This window comes from Cricetulus griseus, chromosome 2 (assembly GCF_003668045.3).
Source record: "Cricetulus griseus strain 17A/GY chromosome 2, alternate assembly CriGri-PICRH-1.0, whole genome shotgun sequence".
NCBI lineage: Eukaryota > Metazoa > Chordata > Mammalia > Rodentia > Cricetidae > Cricetulus > Cricetulus griseus.
The window spans coordinates 150,305,505-150,324,986 of record NC_048595.1 but is presented as its reverse complement, the minus strand read 5'-3'; the positions used below and the strand labels follow the sequence as shown (position 1 = coordinate 150,324,986).

At 40.3% G+C, this 19,482-nt stretch overlaps 1 protein-coding gene across 4 annotated transcripts in view; it reads left to right on the top strand.

Moving 5' to 3' along the window:
* Nucleotides 1–19,267, top strand: part of Sgk3 (serum/glucocorticoid regulated kinase family member 3) — a 116,506-nt gene extending 97,239 nt beyond the window's left edge. For all 4 annotated transcript variants that reach the window (XM_027398869.2, XM_027398866.2, XM_027398867.2 and 1 more), the window contains 7 exons: nt 136–248; nt 342–378; nt 2,433–2,519; nt 4,325–4,420; nt 6,658–6,813; nt 8,781–8,870; nt 17,383–19,267. In XM_027398869.2, the coding sequence (XP_027254670.1) occupies nt 136–248; nt 342–378; nt 2,433–2,519; nt 4,325–4,420; nt 6,658–6,813; nt 8,781–8,870; nt 17,383–17,553 (750 nt within the window). In that variant the 3' untranslated portion in view covers nt 17,554–19,267. The remainder of the gene's footprint in view (nt 1–135; nt 249–341; nt 379–2,432; nt 2,520–4,324; nt 4,421–6,657; nt 6,814–8,780; nt 8,871–17,382) is intronic.
* Nucleotides 19,268–19,482: the final 215 nt, after the last annotated feature.

Below are 19,482 nucleotides of genomic sequence, written 5' to 3'. Positions count from 1 at the left end.
TTCTAAGAGTTAAACAGCTGGAGATGAGAGAGATGAACACAGCAGCCCTGTGCTTTTGTGTTCAAAATATCAAAAACAGCATTTCTGTGCAATGCCACATGTAACTGATGCCAACAGCCTCCATTCCTTTTGCAGTTGTTCTTCCACTTACAAAGAGAACGGTCTTTTCCTGAACACAGAGCGAGGTTCTATGCTGCTGAGATCGCTAGTGCCTTGGGTTACCTGCACTCCATCAAAATAGTGTACAGGTGAATCACTTGTTTACATTACATGGAAAATACCTCTCAAACATTTTATTTCAGGCAATACTCAGATTTTTCTCTTCTTCCACTTTGATATAGAGACTTGAAGCCAGAAAATATTCTCTTGGATTCAATGGTAAGTGTTACCTTCTTGAAAAATCTTGTAGTTTTGTTGTTGTTGCTGTTATGCATGGTAGGAAAAATGTCCTAGAGTGTAGACTGAGTTTCTTTCCCCCCGGTCCCACAGCCATTTAGCCCCAAATGAACACACAGAGGTGTCTATTAGTTATAAACTGTTGGCCAATGGCTCAGGCTGCATATTATTGGCTAGCTCTCTTAATTATTAACCCATAACTACAGTATTTCTACAGGATTTTCTCTTACCAGAGAACTTCCAGAGTCCTGTCTTCCCAACAGCTACATGGCATCTCTCCTCTGGTCTTTTCTCTGATCTCTCCCCAGAATTCTCATCTTATAGCCCCTCCTATACTACCTGCATGGCTACTGGCCAATCAGTGTTTTATTCATCAACCAGTAAGAGAAGCATACATCCCCCATCACTAGAGGTTCCACACTGTATGACTACATTTCTGTAATATTCTTGAAGTGACATTAGGTTTGGGGGAGTCCTGTTTGTGTTCATAAGGGGACAGTGTTGAAAGAAGAGGACCCACAAAGATAAAGGACTAGCACGGGGTCCCCTTGTGATGAAGTAGTTCTCTATCGTGACTGCTGAGTGGAGCTACAGCAGTACACATATATTGCACAGCACTACACACACAGGGTTATGCACATTCAAAACAGAAGCACCAAATAAGGTCAGAATTATAGTTAGCAGTTTTGTACTAATGATGGTTTCTTGCTTGACATGAAAGAAACAAAATGTCAGCTTCGGTGTAGGCTGGATGAGGTTACACTCTATACTGTTTTTGTTTTTATAATTATTTTAAAAATCAAAAGGTCTCAAAATTATTAGTTCAGGTCCAGGGATATAACTCAGTGAATAGAATGATTGACTAGCATGCAAGAAGCCCTGAATTCGCCTTACTGAGGAAAAACTGGGCACAGTTGCACATGCCTGTAATCCCAGCACTTGGAGGTGGAGGCAGGAGGATCGTTCGTTCACTATATCCTTCACTGCATAATAAGGATAAGGCCAGCCTGGGCTATATGAGACTCTGTCTCAAAAAAAAAACTAAAAATAATGGGCTGGCAAGATTGCACAGTGGGTGAAGGACAACTTGAGTTCAACCTCCAGTACCAATGGTGGAAAGAGAGCCAACCCTTAAAAGTTGTCTCCTGAACTGCACAGGCATATACTTCTCTTTCTCTTGATCTTTTGCACACACTTCCCTGTCTCTCTTTTTCTCCCTTGTGTGTTCTCTCTCTTTCTCAATAAACATAATAAATAAATGTTTTTAAAAGGTTAAGTGGCTAGAGGGATGGCTCATCCCTTAACTTAGTGGTTAAGAGCACTTACTCGTCTTAACAGAGGACCCAGCTTTGGTTCCCATCATCCATATCAGGTGGCCCACAAACACCTGTATTTCTTTTCTTTTTTCTTCTTTTTTTTTTTCTGAGACAGGGTTTCTCTGTGTAGCTTTGGAGCCTATCCTGGCACTCGCTCTGGAGACCAGGCTGGCCTCGAACTCACAGAAATCTGTCAGCCTCTACCTCCCGAGTGCTGGGACTAAAGGCGTGTGCTACAAACACCTGTATTTCTATAGCTGTGGAAGGTCTGATGCCTTCTAGTAGTCTCAGGCATTGGCCTTCAAGTGGTATATATAGACTCACCCAGGCACACATACATACACATACAATGTAAATGGAGTTCTTAATTGGTCTCAGTAATAAAAACCCGGAGTCAGATGTAGAGGGGAATGCTGAGAAATCAGAGAGAAGAAGGAGCAAACCACAGCCATACCTTACCTCCTTAGTGTCTCAGCAGACACTTAAGTGAGTTCCTGTTACTCCCTGCTTATATCTTGTTTCTGCCCAGGTACCTCACTTTCCATTTGTCTGTAGAGACCTCCAGACCTCTGTGGTTAGGTAAATGGCAAGCTCCATTCTCTGACCTTCAGACAGGCTTTATTTGTACAAGCAAGATACCACCATAAAAAGTTGTTACGGTGTAAAGCTTGTGAATTCATGTCTATGCATTGCTTTATCTCACTGCCCTGTGTTTGTTAGGGGCATGTTGTCTTAACAGATTTTGGGCTTTGCAAAGAAGGAATTGCTATTTCTGATACCACCACAACCTTTTGTGGGACACCGGAGGTAAGAAATATGTCTGATCATTGATATAATTTATAAACTATAATACAAGTCACACACTGAATATACAAAAGAGGCAAAATAAAACTTACTAGATATTCTAGCTTTCTGGGGATTTCGAGTGTATAGTGGGCATTTTTCACTCTGGTTGTGAAATGCCACCAAGACCCTTTTGAATGATCTAGTAAAGATAACATGCTTAATTTTTTTTAGTATTAAAAGTATGCCTTGAACGTCTTTAAATGTTTAATTGCATTTCTAATCTTTCTAAAAAGAATTCAAATAAGCAAAAATGTCCTAAAATTCAGTGGGGATAATTGCACTATACTTCAAATATGCTGACTGCATTGAGTTGTACACTTTAAAGAGTATTAAACAGTACAGAAGTAACTTACTACAGCTGTGTTTAAAATGAGCTGTATCCACGGCTCAGCAATTAAGAGCACTTGCTGCTCTTGTGCAAGCTTGGGGTTCAGTTCCCAGTATGCTCTATGTGGTTCACATCCATAAATTTCAGTTCCAGAGTATCACACACCCTCTGCTGGCCTCTGAGGGCACTGCATGCATGTGGTGCACATACATAAATGAAGGTAAAATATACACACGTAAAAATTAAATAAATCTGCCTGGCGTTGATGGCGCATGCCTTTAATCCCAGCACTTGGGAGGCAGAGGCAGGTAGATCTCTTTGAGTTTGAGGCCAGCCTTGTCTACAGAGTGAATTCCAGGACAGGCTCCAAAGTAATACAGAGAAACCCTAAAACAAAAAGAAAACAAAAATCTAAAGATAGTTTTTAAATTAGCTTAATAGATATGGGAAAAACATTTTGTAATTGTGTAGTGATTTTTATTGACTTTGGTTAATTTTTAATACGTGGTTGGAATATTATGTTAAAGTCATTTATTTAGTAAGAAAATAAATCAGTATATACGAAAGAAACTCACAAATGAGAATTTACCAGACACATCCCATTCTTTCATCATGTTAGGAGAAATAAAGGTGTATTTTATTTTTAATAGTAATCCTTATAGTTTTCAATCTTTCTGTATACATGTATTGTGCACATATGGAAATGTCATATAACCTTTATTAATATATGTAATGTATGTGAATTTGTGGTGAGGTTTTTGTTTTTTTAACAAAGTAACAAGCTTTCTAAATTTGCTTGGGAATTGACTACTATGAATCTTAATAATAATTCTCGGTATGAAGGGGAAAAATGAGTAATTGCCAAATTAAGAAAATTTGTTTTGAACCTGAGCGTGGTGGCAGGGAGCTCCTTTGAGCTAAAGAGTCCAAGGCCAACTGCAGAAATGCAATGAGAGAATGTAAGCACAGATGAGCTCTTTAAGTAGCAACATTTTCAGTAATAAGCAGATGGATTTTTATTTATTTATTTATTTATTTTTTGAGACAGGGTCTTATTTATCCCAGGCTGACCTCCAAGTCCTGATCCTCACATCTTCCTTCTCAAATTCTAGGATAACAGGCATTTACTGCCATTCCTGTCTAAATTCCAGAACAATAAAGCCAACAGAAGACTTTCTGCCAACACATACTCGGCATTATGGTCTTACACTTTCAATCTTTTCTTAATGGCCTTAACTCTGGATAAAGTTCTGTGTACTTGATTTTATGTATTCCAGTTGATGTCACCAAAAAACCACTGTGACAAAATGAGAATGTACAACTCATTGAAAATCTAGATACTATGTCTTTAGTATGAGTAACAACACCTACAATTTGTTGGCTTTATCGATTCCTAAATTCTGCCTTTCATTCACTGAGTTTTCTTATTTGTCTGTAGTACCTTGCACCTGAAGTGATCAGGAAACAGCCCTATGACAACACTGTGGACTGGTGGTGCCTGGGCGCCGTTCTCTATGAGATGCTGTATGGGCTGGTATGTATTTCTACTCTTTATTGTTCCAGTGCACTACTGATAATATACTAATGAATAATCTCAAAGATGCTGGCCTTGTTAAATAAATCCAAAACCATGTTAGGAATACGCACATGGAAGGAAACTTTATTTCTTTTGTGGGGGGGAGAGTTTCAAGACAGGGTTCCTCTGTGTAACAACCCTGGCTGTCCTGGAACTCACTCTGTAGACCCCACTGAACTGGAACTCACAGAGATCTGCCTGCCTCTGCCTCCCAAGTACTGAGATTAAAGGTGTGCACCACCCACACCTAGCAAATTTTATTACTTTAAAACACCAATATACTGTTTCTGTGTTTCTTTAGTCACTTCTCTTCTTCTGGCAGTTTTAGAAATAGAAACCTAGTCGCCACGTGTTGGTGGCCTACACCTTTAATCCCAGCACTCGGGAGGCAGAGGCAGGCGGATCTCTGAGTTCGAGGCTAGCCTGTGCCAGAATAGGCTCCAAAGCCACAGTGAAACCCTGTCTCGAAAAACCGGAAAAAAAAAAAAAATAGAAACCTAGTCATAACATTGAGTTTACTTGTTTTCTTTCAGTTTGTTTATACCAAGCATCACCTGCCTAATTTCAAAACAATGGAAATACAGAGTTTTCATTTATTAGCATACTACTATGTTTTAAACCTTTGGGTTTTAGCCTTTCTGTTTTTGTGGGATACCGCCTGTTTCCCTTCTCTGAAACCATCATGGCTTAAAGAATTCACTGAAAAAAAATTATGCTTACTGTGTAATTATGCTCACAGTTTTCAGTAAGACACTTAAGGCAAGCCAGAGCTATTTGTCAAGTATGTGTGTGTGTGCTCGTGCGTGTGTGCGTACACACAGAGACAGGCCAGAGCTCTCAGTAGTGGGGTTATAGGCATTCCTGGAGATCTGAACTTAGGTTCTCATATTTGTGCAGCAAGCACTTTAGTGATTGAGCCGTCTCCCCAGCCCCTAAATTTTACTTTTCTTTGTATCTTTGAGTGTTTGGGGTTGCTTTCCAGATACATGTTATGGTCCTCTAAGTAGACAACAACCCCATGCAGTGACCTCCAAGGTGGCAGCCAGTGCTGGTTCTAAATACACCATCATCAGCTAAGGAGACAAAGAGACAGAGAGAGAGATAGAGACTCCTACAAACATGGAGCTCAGTGAAGTTCAGCATATTTTAGATTCCAAAGAATAATAGACACCGACAGCACTGTCCTTCACTCAGCTGTGGATGGCTTGTTAAAAGCTACCTTTTAAGTAATGCTAGTGACAATGGATGTCAGATAACCACTTAATACCTTAACTTTATTTAGGCACTAATTGTCATCTAGACATGTCAGAAGAATCCTTTGTATTTCCTTGAAGGACTTTGAAGTATAAAATAAGATTATATTTTAAAAGATAAAATTTTTTCTTATAAAAAAACTGACAGGGCTATAAAACTTCCTTAACTTTAAATATTATTTTTATTTCAGAACTTTTAGCTAGATAATTAGCTGTAAGACATTCTCCCAATTCTGTAATCATTGCATGTACCTATGAAGGAGCACTGTATTCAGGTCTCTACTTTTTTGATGACTTTATTCTTAAATTTTAAATCATTTGATATTTGATCTGTCTGGAATGCCTATTTCCAGTGACCCTGTTGTCATACCTATGTGTCTTAGTCACTGTTCTATGACTGTGAAGAGCCACAATGACCAAGGCAACTCTTATAAAAGAAAGCATCTAACTGGGGACTTGTTGACAGTTTCGGAGGCTTGGTCCATTATCGTCATGGTGGGCAATATGCACTGGAACAATAGCTGAGAGCTAGATCATGGTCCACAGGCCAAGAGACACTGGGTCTGCCTTGGGGTTTTGAAACTTCAAAGCCCACCCCTAGTGACACACTTCCTCCAACAAGGCCACGCCTCCTAATCCTTCTAATTCTTCTCAAATAGTGCTACTCCCTGATGACTAAGCATTGAAATATATGAGCCTATGGGGTGATTCTTACTCAAACCACCATACTATTTGTCCAGTCATTGTTTTCTGTAAAACATGGTATTACAAGTGTGTAACTTAAAAGCAGTCTATAAAGAGCTACAAAGATCCACCTGCCTCTGCCTTCCAATGGCTTGGATTAAGGTGTGCCACCTCACTCGGCAGTCCAGCATGCTTTAAACCATTTTCACACAATTCACTAACCTCTGTTGCTTTATTTTGCTTTTTTTTTTTTTTCAGCCTCCTTTTTACTGCCGAGATGTTGCTGAAATGTATGATAATATTCTTCATAAGCCCCTAAACTTGAGGCCAGGAGTGAGCCTCACGGCGTGGTCCATTCTGGAAGAACTCCTAGAAAAAAACAGGCAGAATCGACTTGGTGCCAAAGAAGACTTTGTATGTATCATATTTCTGAGTACCAGTTGTTATACTTATTTAAAATGTGGAGATAAATCCTTATTTATTTGGTATTTAGTGAAATAGTTGTTATTGCAGAGTTGAGGGGAGACAGCATTCTTGTCCCCAGTTTCCAGTAGTGTTTATGAACTTTAATTTAGTTCTGTTTTCACTGGATGTTAGTAAACGTTTACTGGACACCCAGGCTCCAGATTTTGTACTCTGCTACTTGATTTTTATTTGTGATAGTTTATCTTCCCATCTTCTTTTTATGAGGTCTTCTACCAAATTTCATATTTTACCAACTGTATATGTGGTGGGGGATGAGGGGGGATATGACATGAATGAAATATCCCTTCTCTGTGCTGCAGGACTCTCACTTGCTTGACCAGACTTAACCTCTTTAGGGTCTCGTGTTTGTTGGGAGCATTCTCCCTTTATTGTCTGGTTGATTGTTATGTACCTTCCAGACCTCAGTAGTCAGGTAGCATTTTCTTTGTGTGTGTGTATGTGTGTGTGTGTGTGTGTGTTTTAAGAAATAAAAGCTTACTTTGTACACTGTGAGTAGCAGCAGACAGTAATGAGAGAGCTGCCCAGGACCAAAGAAATGGCTCAGAGGTCGAGTGCCAACTCCTCCACAGGAGGATCAGTTTGATCCCCAGCACACACCCTGGGCGGCTCATAAACACCTGTAACGTCAGCTTCAAGGAATCTGACACCTCTTCTGACTCTGGACATGTGTACACACACATGCACGTGTACACATGAACACACACATATGTACACACACTAAATAACCTAAATCTTTTTAAAAAATTGCCTACTTCAGACATTGCTTTTTTTTTTTTTTTTTTTTAAAGATTTATTTATTTATCATGTATACAGTGCAAGCCAGCAGAGGGCACCAGATCCCATTACAGATGGTTGTGAGCCACCATGTGGGTTGCTGGGAATTGAACTCAGGATCTCTGGAAAACAGTCAGTGCTCTTAACCCCTGAGCCATCTCTCCAGCCCCTTTTTTTTTTTTTTTTTTTTTTTTATTAGTGGGACATGTTGCCTGGCAGGTTGGTACTATAGCACACAGTGTCCCAGACATTGCTTTAAGAAATCTTTTTTTAACCCAGCAAACTGTGTTGGTAGGATGGCACTTTGGAACTTCTGTAGAGCCCTGATAGTAAGAGCTAGAACAAGGTCTGTGCTGACTTGGGGTGTGTTTGTGGGGCAGAGGAGCCCTGGACTTGGCTTTCACTTGTGCTCACTGCATCAGACTCTGCTGGCTTTTTTACGTGTTTTCGGATACTAGTTACTTATTCCTGCTTAATAGTTTATTCTTTCTGTAATACTCTCATTCCCACATTTTAATGCTGATCGTTTAAAACCCTTGAAATATGTAGGACAGAACAGCTGACCCTGTTTTACCTGTGGGGAAACGCCTGTGGAAGGAAGGAGCATTGCTTAAATACAAGCAGCTAATTCTAAGTCTTTCCAGAGTGTGACCAGGAGTGGCATAAATACCCATTAAAAAGCTGAGTGGCACTTCCAGAGAAACTAGTAAACAAGGAGGACCCTAAAAGAGACAAACTTTGTCCCCTGGAGAAGGGGAAAGGGTCATGATCCCCTGAGCAAATTGAGAGCATGGGAAGAGGGGGGAGGGAGCTAAGAGAATGAGAAGGGAAGAAAAGGAAAGATGCAGAGGTCATGAGGGAACAGAAAGGTTGAGTCGGGAAGAAATGAAGAAAGGATATGTGATAGGGTTTTAGTTGGGGAGGTGGTAGGGGAGGGTGGGAGGAGAAGGGAACTGGTATTGTCAAGTAAAACAGTCTTGTTTCTAATTCAAATAAAAAACAAATGGTGAGAAAAAAAAAAAAGCTGAGTGCCCAAATGGAAATAGTTAACCCTTGTACCTACCATTCTTCATCGAGTACTTGAGGTTTTTGTCATCGTTAACTTTTTTTTAATTTTCTAGCTTGAAATCCAGAATCATCCTTTTTTTGAATCACTCAGCTGGACTGACCTCGTACAAAAAAAGATCCCGCCACCATTTAATCCTAATGTGGTAAGTCTGTATTTTCCTAAAACAGTGAAACAGAAAACCATGATTTTTGGAAATAGATCCCTGAAGCTAACCTCAATGAAAAGGAGTCAGTTCTTAAGCATTTGTGCAATCTGTCACTGAGAGTTTTCTAGCTCAGGGGTAGAGGACTTGCCTCATCTTCCCCAAAAGAAAAAAAAAAGAACAACGGCAACTTTAAGGTGGCCAATAAGATCACAGTTAGGTTAAGTTTCTTCTTACATAGTAATTATGAAATGCTTCTTTGCTAATGTCAAAAAGATGATCTTAATAAAGAGATGGAAATGAAGGTGGCTATTATCATTTCTGTGCATACCCACCAACATTCAAGTGACAATAATGGTATTTTTCTAGGGATGTGTGTGTGTGTGGAGGGGGGTCTCTGTATACATATTTGTGTGAGTATTTCTGTGTGTGCATACTTTGGGGTTGGAGGGGGTCAGTCCCTATTCTTACTTTACTGAAGAGGAAACAGACATACAGAGAGAAGGTGATCATATAAGGAATTGCAGCTAACATATAGAATTTGATGAAGGTTTTTGGTGTGTTTGGTATTGGTTAGTGTCTGTGTTTTTGAGTATGTTGGTATGTGGGGGTTTCTGGAGACTGAAATTGGTAAGCAGGTGCTCTACCACTGAGATAAATCCCCAGCTCTGAAATTATTTTTTTAAAGTAATTTATTTTATGTGCATTGGTGTGAGGGTGTCAGATTCCCTGTAACTGGAGTTACAGGCAGTTATGAGCTGCCATGTAGGTGCTGGGCCTTGAATCTGGGTCCTCTGGAAGAGCAACTAGTGTTATTTCTATTATAATTTTTGTTTTTCGAGACAGGGTTTCTTCCTGTAGCTTTGTAGACCAGGCTAGCCTCAAACTCATAGAGATCCTCCTGCCTCTGAGTGCTGGGACTAAAGGTGTGCACCACCACCACCCAGCTATAATTTACTTTTTTAATTATGTTATATTTTGATCATGTTTTCCACTTCCCCAGGTCTTCTCATTATCCGCCACACCTTCCTACCCACTCAACCTTATCTTCCCCCTTTCTTTAAAAAACCGTCTACAGTCAGCTGGGTGTAATGGTACACACCTTTAATCCCAGCACTCAGGAGTCAGAGGTAGGTAGATCTCTGAGTTCAAAGTCAGCCTGGTTTACAGAGGGAATGCCGGAGCCACACAGAGAAACCTTGTCTCAGAAAAGAAAACAAACACACCACAAGAACAAAACAAAAAGCAAAATACACACGCGCGCGCGCGCACACACACACACACACACACACACACACACACACACAAATGGAACAAATGAAAATCAAAATTAAGAAGCCAGAGGCCAACCAAATAAATAAATAAATAAATAAATAAATAAATAAATAAATATGCTCAAAGCAAAATGAAACAAACTCTACAAAATACCATTGAGTTTGTTTTGTGTTGGCCAACTACTCCTGAACATGGGACCTGCCCTGATGGGTGTGTAATATACCCAGAGAGATCTGGAGGAAACTGAATTTTTTTCCTTTGCCAGTGGGCATCAAATGGAGATAGCTGTTGGTTAGTGGTAGTAACCCATGTCCACTGACCCCTCACCATGCTGGGACCCCATCTGACTCGAATCCGTGCAGGCTCTTTGCATGCTGCCACAGCCTCTCTCCATTCATATGTGCATCAGTCCTGTTGTGTCTGAGAGACACTGTTTCCTTGTAGACATCCATCACCTCTGACTAGTACAGTCTTTCTGCCTCCATTTCCACATATATCCTTGAACTTTGGCTGGGGGGTTGATGAAGACATCACATTTAGGACCGAGTACTCGCTCCAAAGTCTCTTACTCTTTGCACATTGTCCAGGCGTGGGTTTCTTTGTTAGTTCCAATCTCCTGCAAGAAGAAGCTTTTCTGGTGATGGCTGAGAAAGGCACTGATCTATGGATATAGCAGTATGTTGTTAGGAGTCATTTTATTGCTACATTCCTTTAACAGACTAATAATATATTTTCCCCTGGTGTTAGTATTCCTCCTAATAATAGTATATCATTTCCCATGGCCTATATAGTCTCAAGTTCTTGCACACAGTTTAGCAGTGTCAAGTATGGTTTCCATCTCGTGGAGGGGCTTTACATTCAGTCACAGTGGTTGGTTGTTCCCATAACATTTGTGCCACTATTACACCAGTATTTCTTGCAAGTATGTCACTATTGTAGGTTGCAGGATTTGTAGCTAGAATGTATTGAAGATTGTATTGAAGATTGTCTTTCTCCCCCATTAGTGTGTAGAGTACTTTTAGTACCATGGAAGTTCAGTAGGGGTGAAGGTTCAGTTAGATGCCAGCTTGACTTCTCTGTGCCTTCTGTAGGGCTGGATTGGTAGATGTAAATTATAAATTACTTAAATTTGGTTTTATCATGGAATGTTTTTCTTTCTCTGGGCTGGCATCTGTTGTCTCTTAAGAGTTTTAGAACATCCGTTCAGACCCTTCTGGCTTTCAGATTCTCCATTGAGAAGTTGGGTGTTATTTTAATAGGCCTGCCTTTATATGTTACTTTATCTTTTTCCAATGTAGCTTTTTTTTAAAATAATTTATTTTATTTTGTATGCATTGGTGTTTTGCCTGCATGTATGTGTGTGTGAGGGCAGTGGATCCTGGACAGTTGTAATCTGCCATGTGGGTGCTGGGAATCAAACCTGGGTCATCTGGAAGAGCAGCCATTGAGTGCTCTTAACGACTGAGCCATCTCTCCACCCCCCATTGTAGCTTTTTTATCCCTTCTTTGTTCTATACATTTAGCATTTTGATTATTATATGTTATGGGAATATCTTTTCTGGTCCTGCCTGTTTGGTGTTCTGTATACTTCTTGTACCTTGATAATCACCTTTTCTTTTTTTTAATTCTTTCATACATGTTGCCCCTCCCTCCTGTCTTCCCAGTCCCTCTTCCCCCCTCTTATTTCCTCCAGATCCACTCCTCCTCCTGCTCTGTTTCCCTTCAAAAAAGATAAGATCTTCCGGGAATATCCACCAAACATGGCCTAACAAGACACAATAAGATTCAACACAAACCTTCATATCAAGGCTAGACAAGGCAACTCTTGTAGGAGGAAATGGGTCCCAAGTGCAGGCAAGAGTGAGAGATAGCTCATTTGCATGGTTGGGAGCTCTACAAGAACCCCAAGCCACACAACCATAAGGTATATGCAGAGGACCTAGCTTAGACCCATACATGGTCTGTGACTGTTCCTTCAGCCCCTGTGAGCCCCTAGTTGTACCCTGCTTAGTTAATTCTGTGGGCTGTGTTCTCTTGGTGTCCTGACCCCTCTGGCTTCTACAATCCTTCCTACCACTCTTCTTCAGAGTTCCCTGGCTCAAACCTAGTGTTTGGTTGTGAGTCTTTGCACCTACTCCCACAAGTTGCTGGATGATACCCCTCTGGTGACAGTTGGGCTAGGTACCAATATTTGAGCATAGCGGAATATCATTAGGAATCATTTTATTGACTTTTTTTTTTTTTTTTTTTGCCAGTTGTGTTTGGTTCTATCCTGGTTCTCTGGGCTGTCCTGCCTCTGATTTATTGCTAGGTTGAGCCTTGCCTGGTTACAGAAGATGGCCAGTTCAGGCTCTGTATCTCCTATTACTAGGAGACTTCACTAGAATCAATCACATAGAATCAAGGGAGTTTCCACTGCACTAGGTTTCTACATCACCTCCCAAAATGTTCCCCAGTTCCAGTGATCTCTCTCAGTACTCTTTTCCTCCACCCTCCCCCACCTGATCCCTCCTGTTTCCGTCTCCACTTGCCATATCTGTTCTATTTCCCCTTCCCAGAAAGATCCAAGGATCCCCCCTGCTCCTTGAGTCTTTCTCATTACCTAGTCTCTGTGGGTCTGTAGATGTAAGTACATACCACGTTTGTCTTTCTGGGTCTGGGTTACCTCACTCAGGATGATTGTTTTCTAATTCCATTTTCCTGAAAATTTCATGATGTCACTGTGGTGATACAGTGTTTAGGACTTATTAAAGCTTGCCTGAGAATTCAGAAAGCAAAGTTCATCCGCAAGCTATAGAAACCGGGCATACACCTTTAATTGCAGAAGCCAGAAGCCAGGAGGTGGTGGTATATACACCTTTAATCCTAGGACTCTGGATAGACTGTGAATCAAAGGCCATCCAGATCTACACAAGAGTGAATCAGTCTAAAAGAGAATTCTAGCTCACACCGTTAATTCCAACATTAGGGAAGAATATAAGTCAGATGCCAGGTCTCAGAGAGGCATTCAGTCTCAAGCCCTGCTTGGAAAGGTTACATCTGAGCCCATTCAACCTGAAGTAGAGGTAAGAAGCTAGTGGCCAGCTGCTTTGCTTTTCTGAAATTCAGCTTGAAGCTTGAGCCCCAATATCAGTCTCTTGGTCATTTATTTATTTGTGTTACATGTCATTGTTTTAATAGCTGAGTTATATGCCATTATGTAAATATACCACAATTTCTTCATCCATTCTTCAATTGAGGGGCATCTAGATCATTTGCAGTTTCTGACTATTCTGAATAAAGCTGCTATGAACATAGTTGAGCAGATGTCCTTGTGATTAGTTAGGGTGTCCTTTGGGTATACCCTCAGGAGTGGTATAGTTGTGTCTTGTGGTAAGTTGATTCCCAGTTTTCTGAGAAACCATCACACTGACTTCCAGAGTGACTGTACAAGTTTGTACTCCCACCAGCAATGGAGGAGTGTCCCCCTTGGTCCACATCCTCTCCAACATGACCTGTCACTTGTTTTTTTGATCTTCGTCATTCTGACAGGTGTAAGATAGAATCTCAAAGTAGTTTTGATTTTCATTTCTCTGATGGCTAAGGATTTAAGTCTTTCTGGACCATTTGAGATTCTTCAGTTGAGAATTCTCTGTTTAGATCTGTTCCTCACTCCTCCTGGGGAGGTGGTTCCAGACAGTGTTTCTCTTGCGTAACAGTCCTGGCTGTCCTTGAACTCACAGATCTCCATCTGAATTTGCCTCCCAATTGCTAGGATTAAAGGTGTACACCATCATTGCCGGGCTTGTCCCCCATTTTTAAATTGTATTGTTTGGTTTGTTGATATCTAGTTTCTTGGGTTCTTTGTATTTTGGATATTAGTCCTCTGTCAGATTTGGGATTGTTGAAAATATTTTCCCTTTCTGTTTTTCCTATTGACTGTCCTTTGCCTTACAAGAGCTTTTCAGTTTCATGAGGTCCCATTTATTGTCCATCTTAGCATCTGTGCTAATGGCTTTCTATTCAGAAAGTCGTCTCCTGTTCCAATGACTTCAAGGCTATCCTCACTTTCTCTTCTGTTGGGTTCCATGTGTCTGGTTTTATGCTGAGGTCTTTGAGCCACTGGACTTGATTTTTGTGGAAGGTGATAGATATCAATCTTATTTGCATTTTTCTATCTGCTGCTCTAATTAGACCAGCATTATTTGTTGAAGAGAAACATAAAAAGAACTCAGCACTTCATGGAACATTCTCCAAAATTGATCATATACTTGGTCACAAAGCAGGTCTCTAACTGCAGGTTTTTGGTTTTGGAGACAGGTTTCTGTGTGTAATCATGGCTGTCCTGGAACTCGGTAGAGCAGGCCGGCCTCAAATTCAGGTTCACTTGCTTGTGCCTAAAGGAGAATGCCAATGACAGTTGGCTTCGCCCTCATTCTTCAGATTGGGGAAATTCATCTTCTATGATTTTGTGGAAAGTGTTAAAGTGTTTTCTGGCCGGGTGGTAGTGGCACACGTCTTTAATCCCAGGCAGAGTGATCTCTGTGAGTTCGAGGCCAGCCTTATCTACAAAGTGAGTTCCAGGACAGCCAGGGCTGTTAAAAAGAGAGAAACCTTGTCTTTAAAAAAAAAAAAAAAAATTCTCTTTGACTTGGGTTTCTTCTCCCTCTACACATATTATTTTTAAATTAGTCTTTTAATAGTATCCTAGATTCCCTGCATATTTGCTTCAGGTTTTTTTGGTTTTTTTTTTTGTTGTTGTTGTTCTTTTTTGTTTTGTTGTTTTTGTTTGTAGGTTTAACATTTTCTTTGACTGAACTAACTCACTCTTCTACCTTCTGTTGAACTCCTTCATGTTTGGTATTAAGTTGGTGTTGTGTAGCAAGGCTTTTCCTGGGGAGGTGCAACACACACATCTACTCACCCAAGATAGAGATCCCATGACAGACCAAACTACAGATACCACCAAAGTTCAACTCGGTGAAGCAGTAAGTTCTATTGGGGTTACTTACAGGAATATGGTAAAGGGTCACTTACAGGAGCAGAAATGAGTCAAACAGCTGCATCACCAAAGCCCACTCGAGCATGGGTAACATCTCACAAAATCTGGGAACCTGGAACACACTGCACTGCACAGCCTGCAGGCAGCTCAACAGGTTGGAGAGTATCCCTTCCCGAGGCTCAGTTGGTCTAAACCTCTTGGAGGCAAGTCGGTGATTTCTGCTTCTTCTGGGTGGCTTGTTTGGCCTCCAAATCTTCTCTGAAGCTTGGCTTCTTTATTTTGAGAGGGAGATGCCTACTGAATTTGATCAGTTTCAGGGACTTCCTGAAGCTATTTTGAGTTGTTTACCTTCCTGTTTAAGGAGTTGCCCTGTAGGATGGAATGTTTCAATCTGAGAGGAAACCATTACATAGCACTTGGTGGGGCTTACCTCTGAGGTTATTTTTTGACATCCTAAATTTTTCATTTGCGGTTTCATTTCAGTTTGGGTTTTCTTCGGATTCTTTTTTGTTGTTATATTTTACTTTTCTGTCTAGAGTTATTTTCATTATTTTATTCAACTGTTTGCATTTTTACAGACTTCATTAAGGGAACTTACTCATATCCTATCCTCTCTAAGGTTTTTATATTCATAATTGCGCTTTTGAAGTCTTTGACTTGTGTGTCTGCCATTTGCCTTTTCCAGGGCCTGCTGGGTTTTGGTAGAGGCACATTGTCTTTGCTTTTTTTGTGCTGGAATCCAAGCATCTGAGTTACAGTATTCAAGGGTCTTCTTGGAGTCACTCTCTGCTCTTGGCACTGTTGGGTGAGAGTTCTGTCCTTTGGTTGCTGTTGCCCTCTCTGGATCCTGAACAAGTGTGGTGGCTGTGGGGTCCCTGGCAGAGAGTACCTTTGCTAGTCAGGGGGTAACAGAAAGGAATGGACGTGGGCTTGGAGGAAAGGCACAAAGGGTTGGTGTGAAAGAGCTAAGCTGCATCTGCACTAAAAGGTGGCGTCCTCAGGGAATGAGGTTGGGTGGGAGAAGGGCCTCCTGCAAGTAGACTGCTATAGAACTAAGAGTAAATCTGAAAAGATCGTAATGGAGGACAAGAAAGGTATTGAGTCCCAGCGTACTGGGGTCCATTACACAAAGTAATGGAGACGGGCTTGAACAGAAGGTTGAGTTAGTGAAAAGGCGCTAAACTGGGTCTACCTGCAGCCAGTGCTCTTAGCCACTGAGCCATCTCTTCTGCCCCCCCCCCTCCTTTTGTTGCTTTTGGGTTTGTTTGTTTTTCCCAAGACAGGGTTTCTCTGTGTAGCATTGTAGACCAAGCTGACCTCAAACTCAGAGATCCACCTGCCTCTGTCTCCTGAATGCTGTGATAAAGGCATGCACCACCACTGCCCGGCTTCTTCAGCTCCTTTTAAATTCCTTTAGTTTCTAAAATCTTGAATGCTATAATCCCTAGAGACCTTTACTCTGAGGGAGGTTTTCTTATATGGAAGAATTTAGCATCTCAGGTTCATTCCCTGTTCTCTGATTAATTTGTAGACTTACAGTACTAATATCCTGAGGTTATTTTCTCTTCCTGAATCCCTATCCCTTTCTTGACCTGGACCTGTTAAGGAAATCCCTTTCCTGTAGAGCAGAAATAGCCTGGAGGTTTAGCATGCCTTTTACCAGAACATCACTTGAATTTGTATCTCAGTTCCTATCTGTAAATGTAGTTGAAGGGAAAGGTTGGTGTCATCACAGTGAGTGAGAAATACTGCCTTGGAGCTAAGCATCTGCCTTGCTCATCTTACTGTCCCATCAGCTGATCCCTCAGACCTTTCCAGCTAAGGTTGTCCTCACCAAGAGCTTCATGACCATCTCTGTAGCACCACAGAGCTGCCATTCACAGCTTTGCTTAAAACAGCCTCACTCCTCCAGGAGAAAGTGTCACCTCTCCAAAGTTGATACTGAACAGGCAAGCTCAAAGTAAAACACTGTCCTGGAGCACTTCCTGAGCTGTGTTTCTGCCCTTAGGGATGGTGATGTATAGAGAGAAAGGTGGAGTCGTGTGTGTGTGTGTGTGTGTGTGTGTGTGTGTGTGTGTGTGTGTGTGTGTGTGTGTGTAAGCACATGCAACCTTGCTATGCTGGCCTTTCTTACCTTAATCATCTCCCTACTTAACAGTAAAATTTTTAACATGTCAAAATAAACAAATTTCACCTTAATAATAAGTTGATGACAGAAAAGCAAAGGTAAATGATCCTGTATTTTTGGTGTTTTAGGCGGGACCGGATGATATCAGGAACTTTGACACAGTCTTCACGGAAGAAGCAGTTCCCTATTCTGTGTGCGTGTCTTCTGACTATTCCATAGTGAATGCCAGTGTTCTGGAGGCAGATGATGCATTTGTTGGCTTTTCTTACGCCCCTCCTTCAGAAGACTTATTTTTGTGAACAGTTTGATGTTCAGAAACCATTGGGCAAATTCAAGCTTGCAGAGGAGATGGAAACGCCGATTTGTGTGAATATATTCAACTATGTATACCAGTGCCTCATTTTTACATGTAATGTTGAAAACTATGAAATACGTATTTTCTGCTGTAAGCAAGAAATAGGGCATTTCAAAAGAGCTGAGTTTTGAACTGAAATTTGTATTCGTTTATTAAGCTTATTTTTAAACAAAAATTTTAAGCTATTATTATTAGCATTAACCTATTTTTAAAGATAACTTTTTGCTATTGACTGTTTTTTCCCTGTTAAGTTTACACTAACACATCCAAGATAGACTGTTTTTGATAGTCTGTTACAGTTAAGATAAGATGCATTATAATTCTATGACTTTTATCATAGCAGAACTATGCAAATGGTACATGGTGGTTTAAGGTGAAACCCTGTCTTCTCATGATAAGTCACTATTTGAAATATGCTTCTTGGTGGGAATCAAATGCAAAGGCAGGTTAAACATTCTGGCTGCTTGTGGACATTAACAGCTAGCTACTCACTTGCAGCCCCTAGAAGAAAACAAAAAGAAACCCTTTGCTTTTGAAATACTCAGTTCTTGTCCATGCATCATTTTTCCTCTCGAGGAAAAGAAAATAGTTAATGGCTAGAAGTGTTGAGCATTCCCAAGGAACTGAGAATTAATAAAATGCTACCAGATGTCTTTTAGTGGTGCCAAAAATAAATGTCTCTGTCATATATTTATATTATAAATGTTTTCTATTTATGTTCCTTTTGACTCTGGAGGTTTAGTAGACTGTTGAGTGGGTCTAAACCTTGGTGTCTGTTTTTGCAAATAGCTATTTCAAAACTGCCTTCCTAATCGATCAAGTTTTTAAAATGACAGGGAAAAAAGTAGCTTTCTATAATGTTTACCTAATTGTGAATTAAAAAAATAAAATAGCAAATCTGGGTCAGTGTAAATGTTATGTCCACCTGCTGCACTGTAACAAAAGGTAACAGTAATTTAGCAGATACATGTTCAGTATTCTTTTGGTAGTGACAGGGATCAGACATGCCCAAAGCCTCATGGACTCTAATAGGAGTATTTCCTATGTCTGAGGTACACACCTGCCTCTGCTATCCTTATGCATCTTAGAAATAGTACAGAAAACTGACCATAAAATTACATGTCAACTAACATCTACATCTGTAATGGTAAAAGATGTTAGGTACAGAGAAGCTATTTACAAAGGGGTGCTTAGCTTGGGACCCTAGTTCTGGAGGACAGTTCTTCAGGTCCTTCAGAGAACAGTATCATGAGCTTACTGCTCTAAGAACAAACTTCCTTGCTTGTGTTGTCTTGACAAAGATGACAGAAACATTTCTCACCAATACCCTTCGGCAGAATGGGGATAGGCAGTGCTTGGCTTTGACAGGAGGTATTTATATGCAGGACACTGGACATTCCTTACAGGTGAAATGTTCCCTCTACACTGTACATATTTGATTTGGGGCACTTCTGTAAGCTCTAATAGTTTTTTGTTGATTATAAATTGAGACAAAAATTGTATGTGTATGATTTTTTTACTCCTATATCCTTTAATTAAATTGCCAAAAATTAAAGTGCAATATTGTATTTTTAAGAACAAATTTTAGATTTTTGATGTTTCTTGGATCACAAGAAATACAGATCTATGTAGTATAATAAAATTATCAGAAAAATTAATGATCAACATTTAATTGCTGTTGTTATTTGAAATTAAAATTGTAATGGTTACAGTAATCACTAAAGTGAATTGTTTTTGTGTGAAAGAAAAGGTATAAAACTTAGTCAAATCATTTGGGTAGACATGAATTACCAGGTTATTTTATACTGGCATATATATATGGGTCAGGAAACAAAGTTCCAAGTTTATCTTTTCTCCCATACTGTAAGGTTTC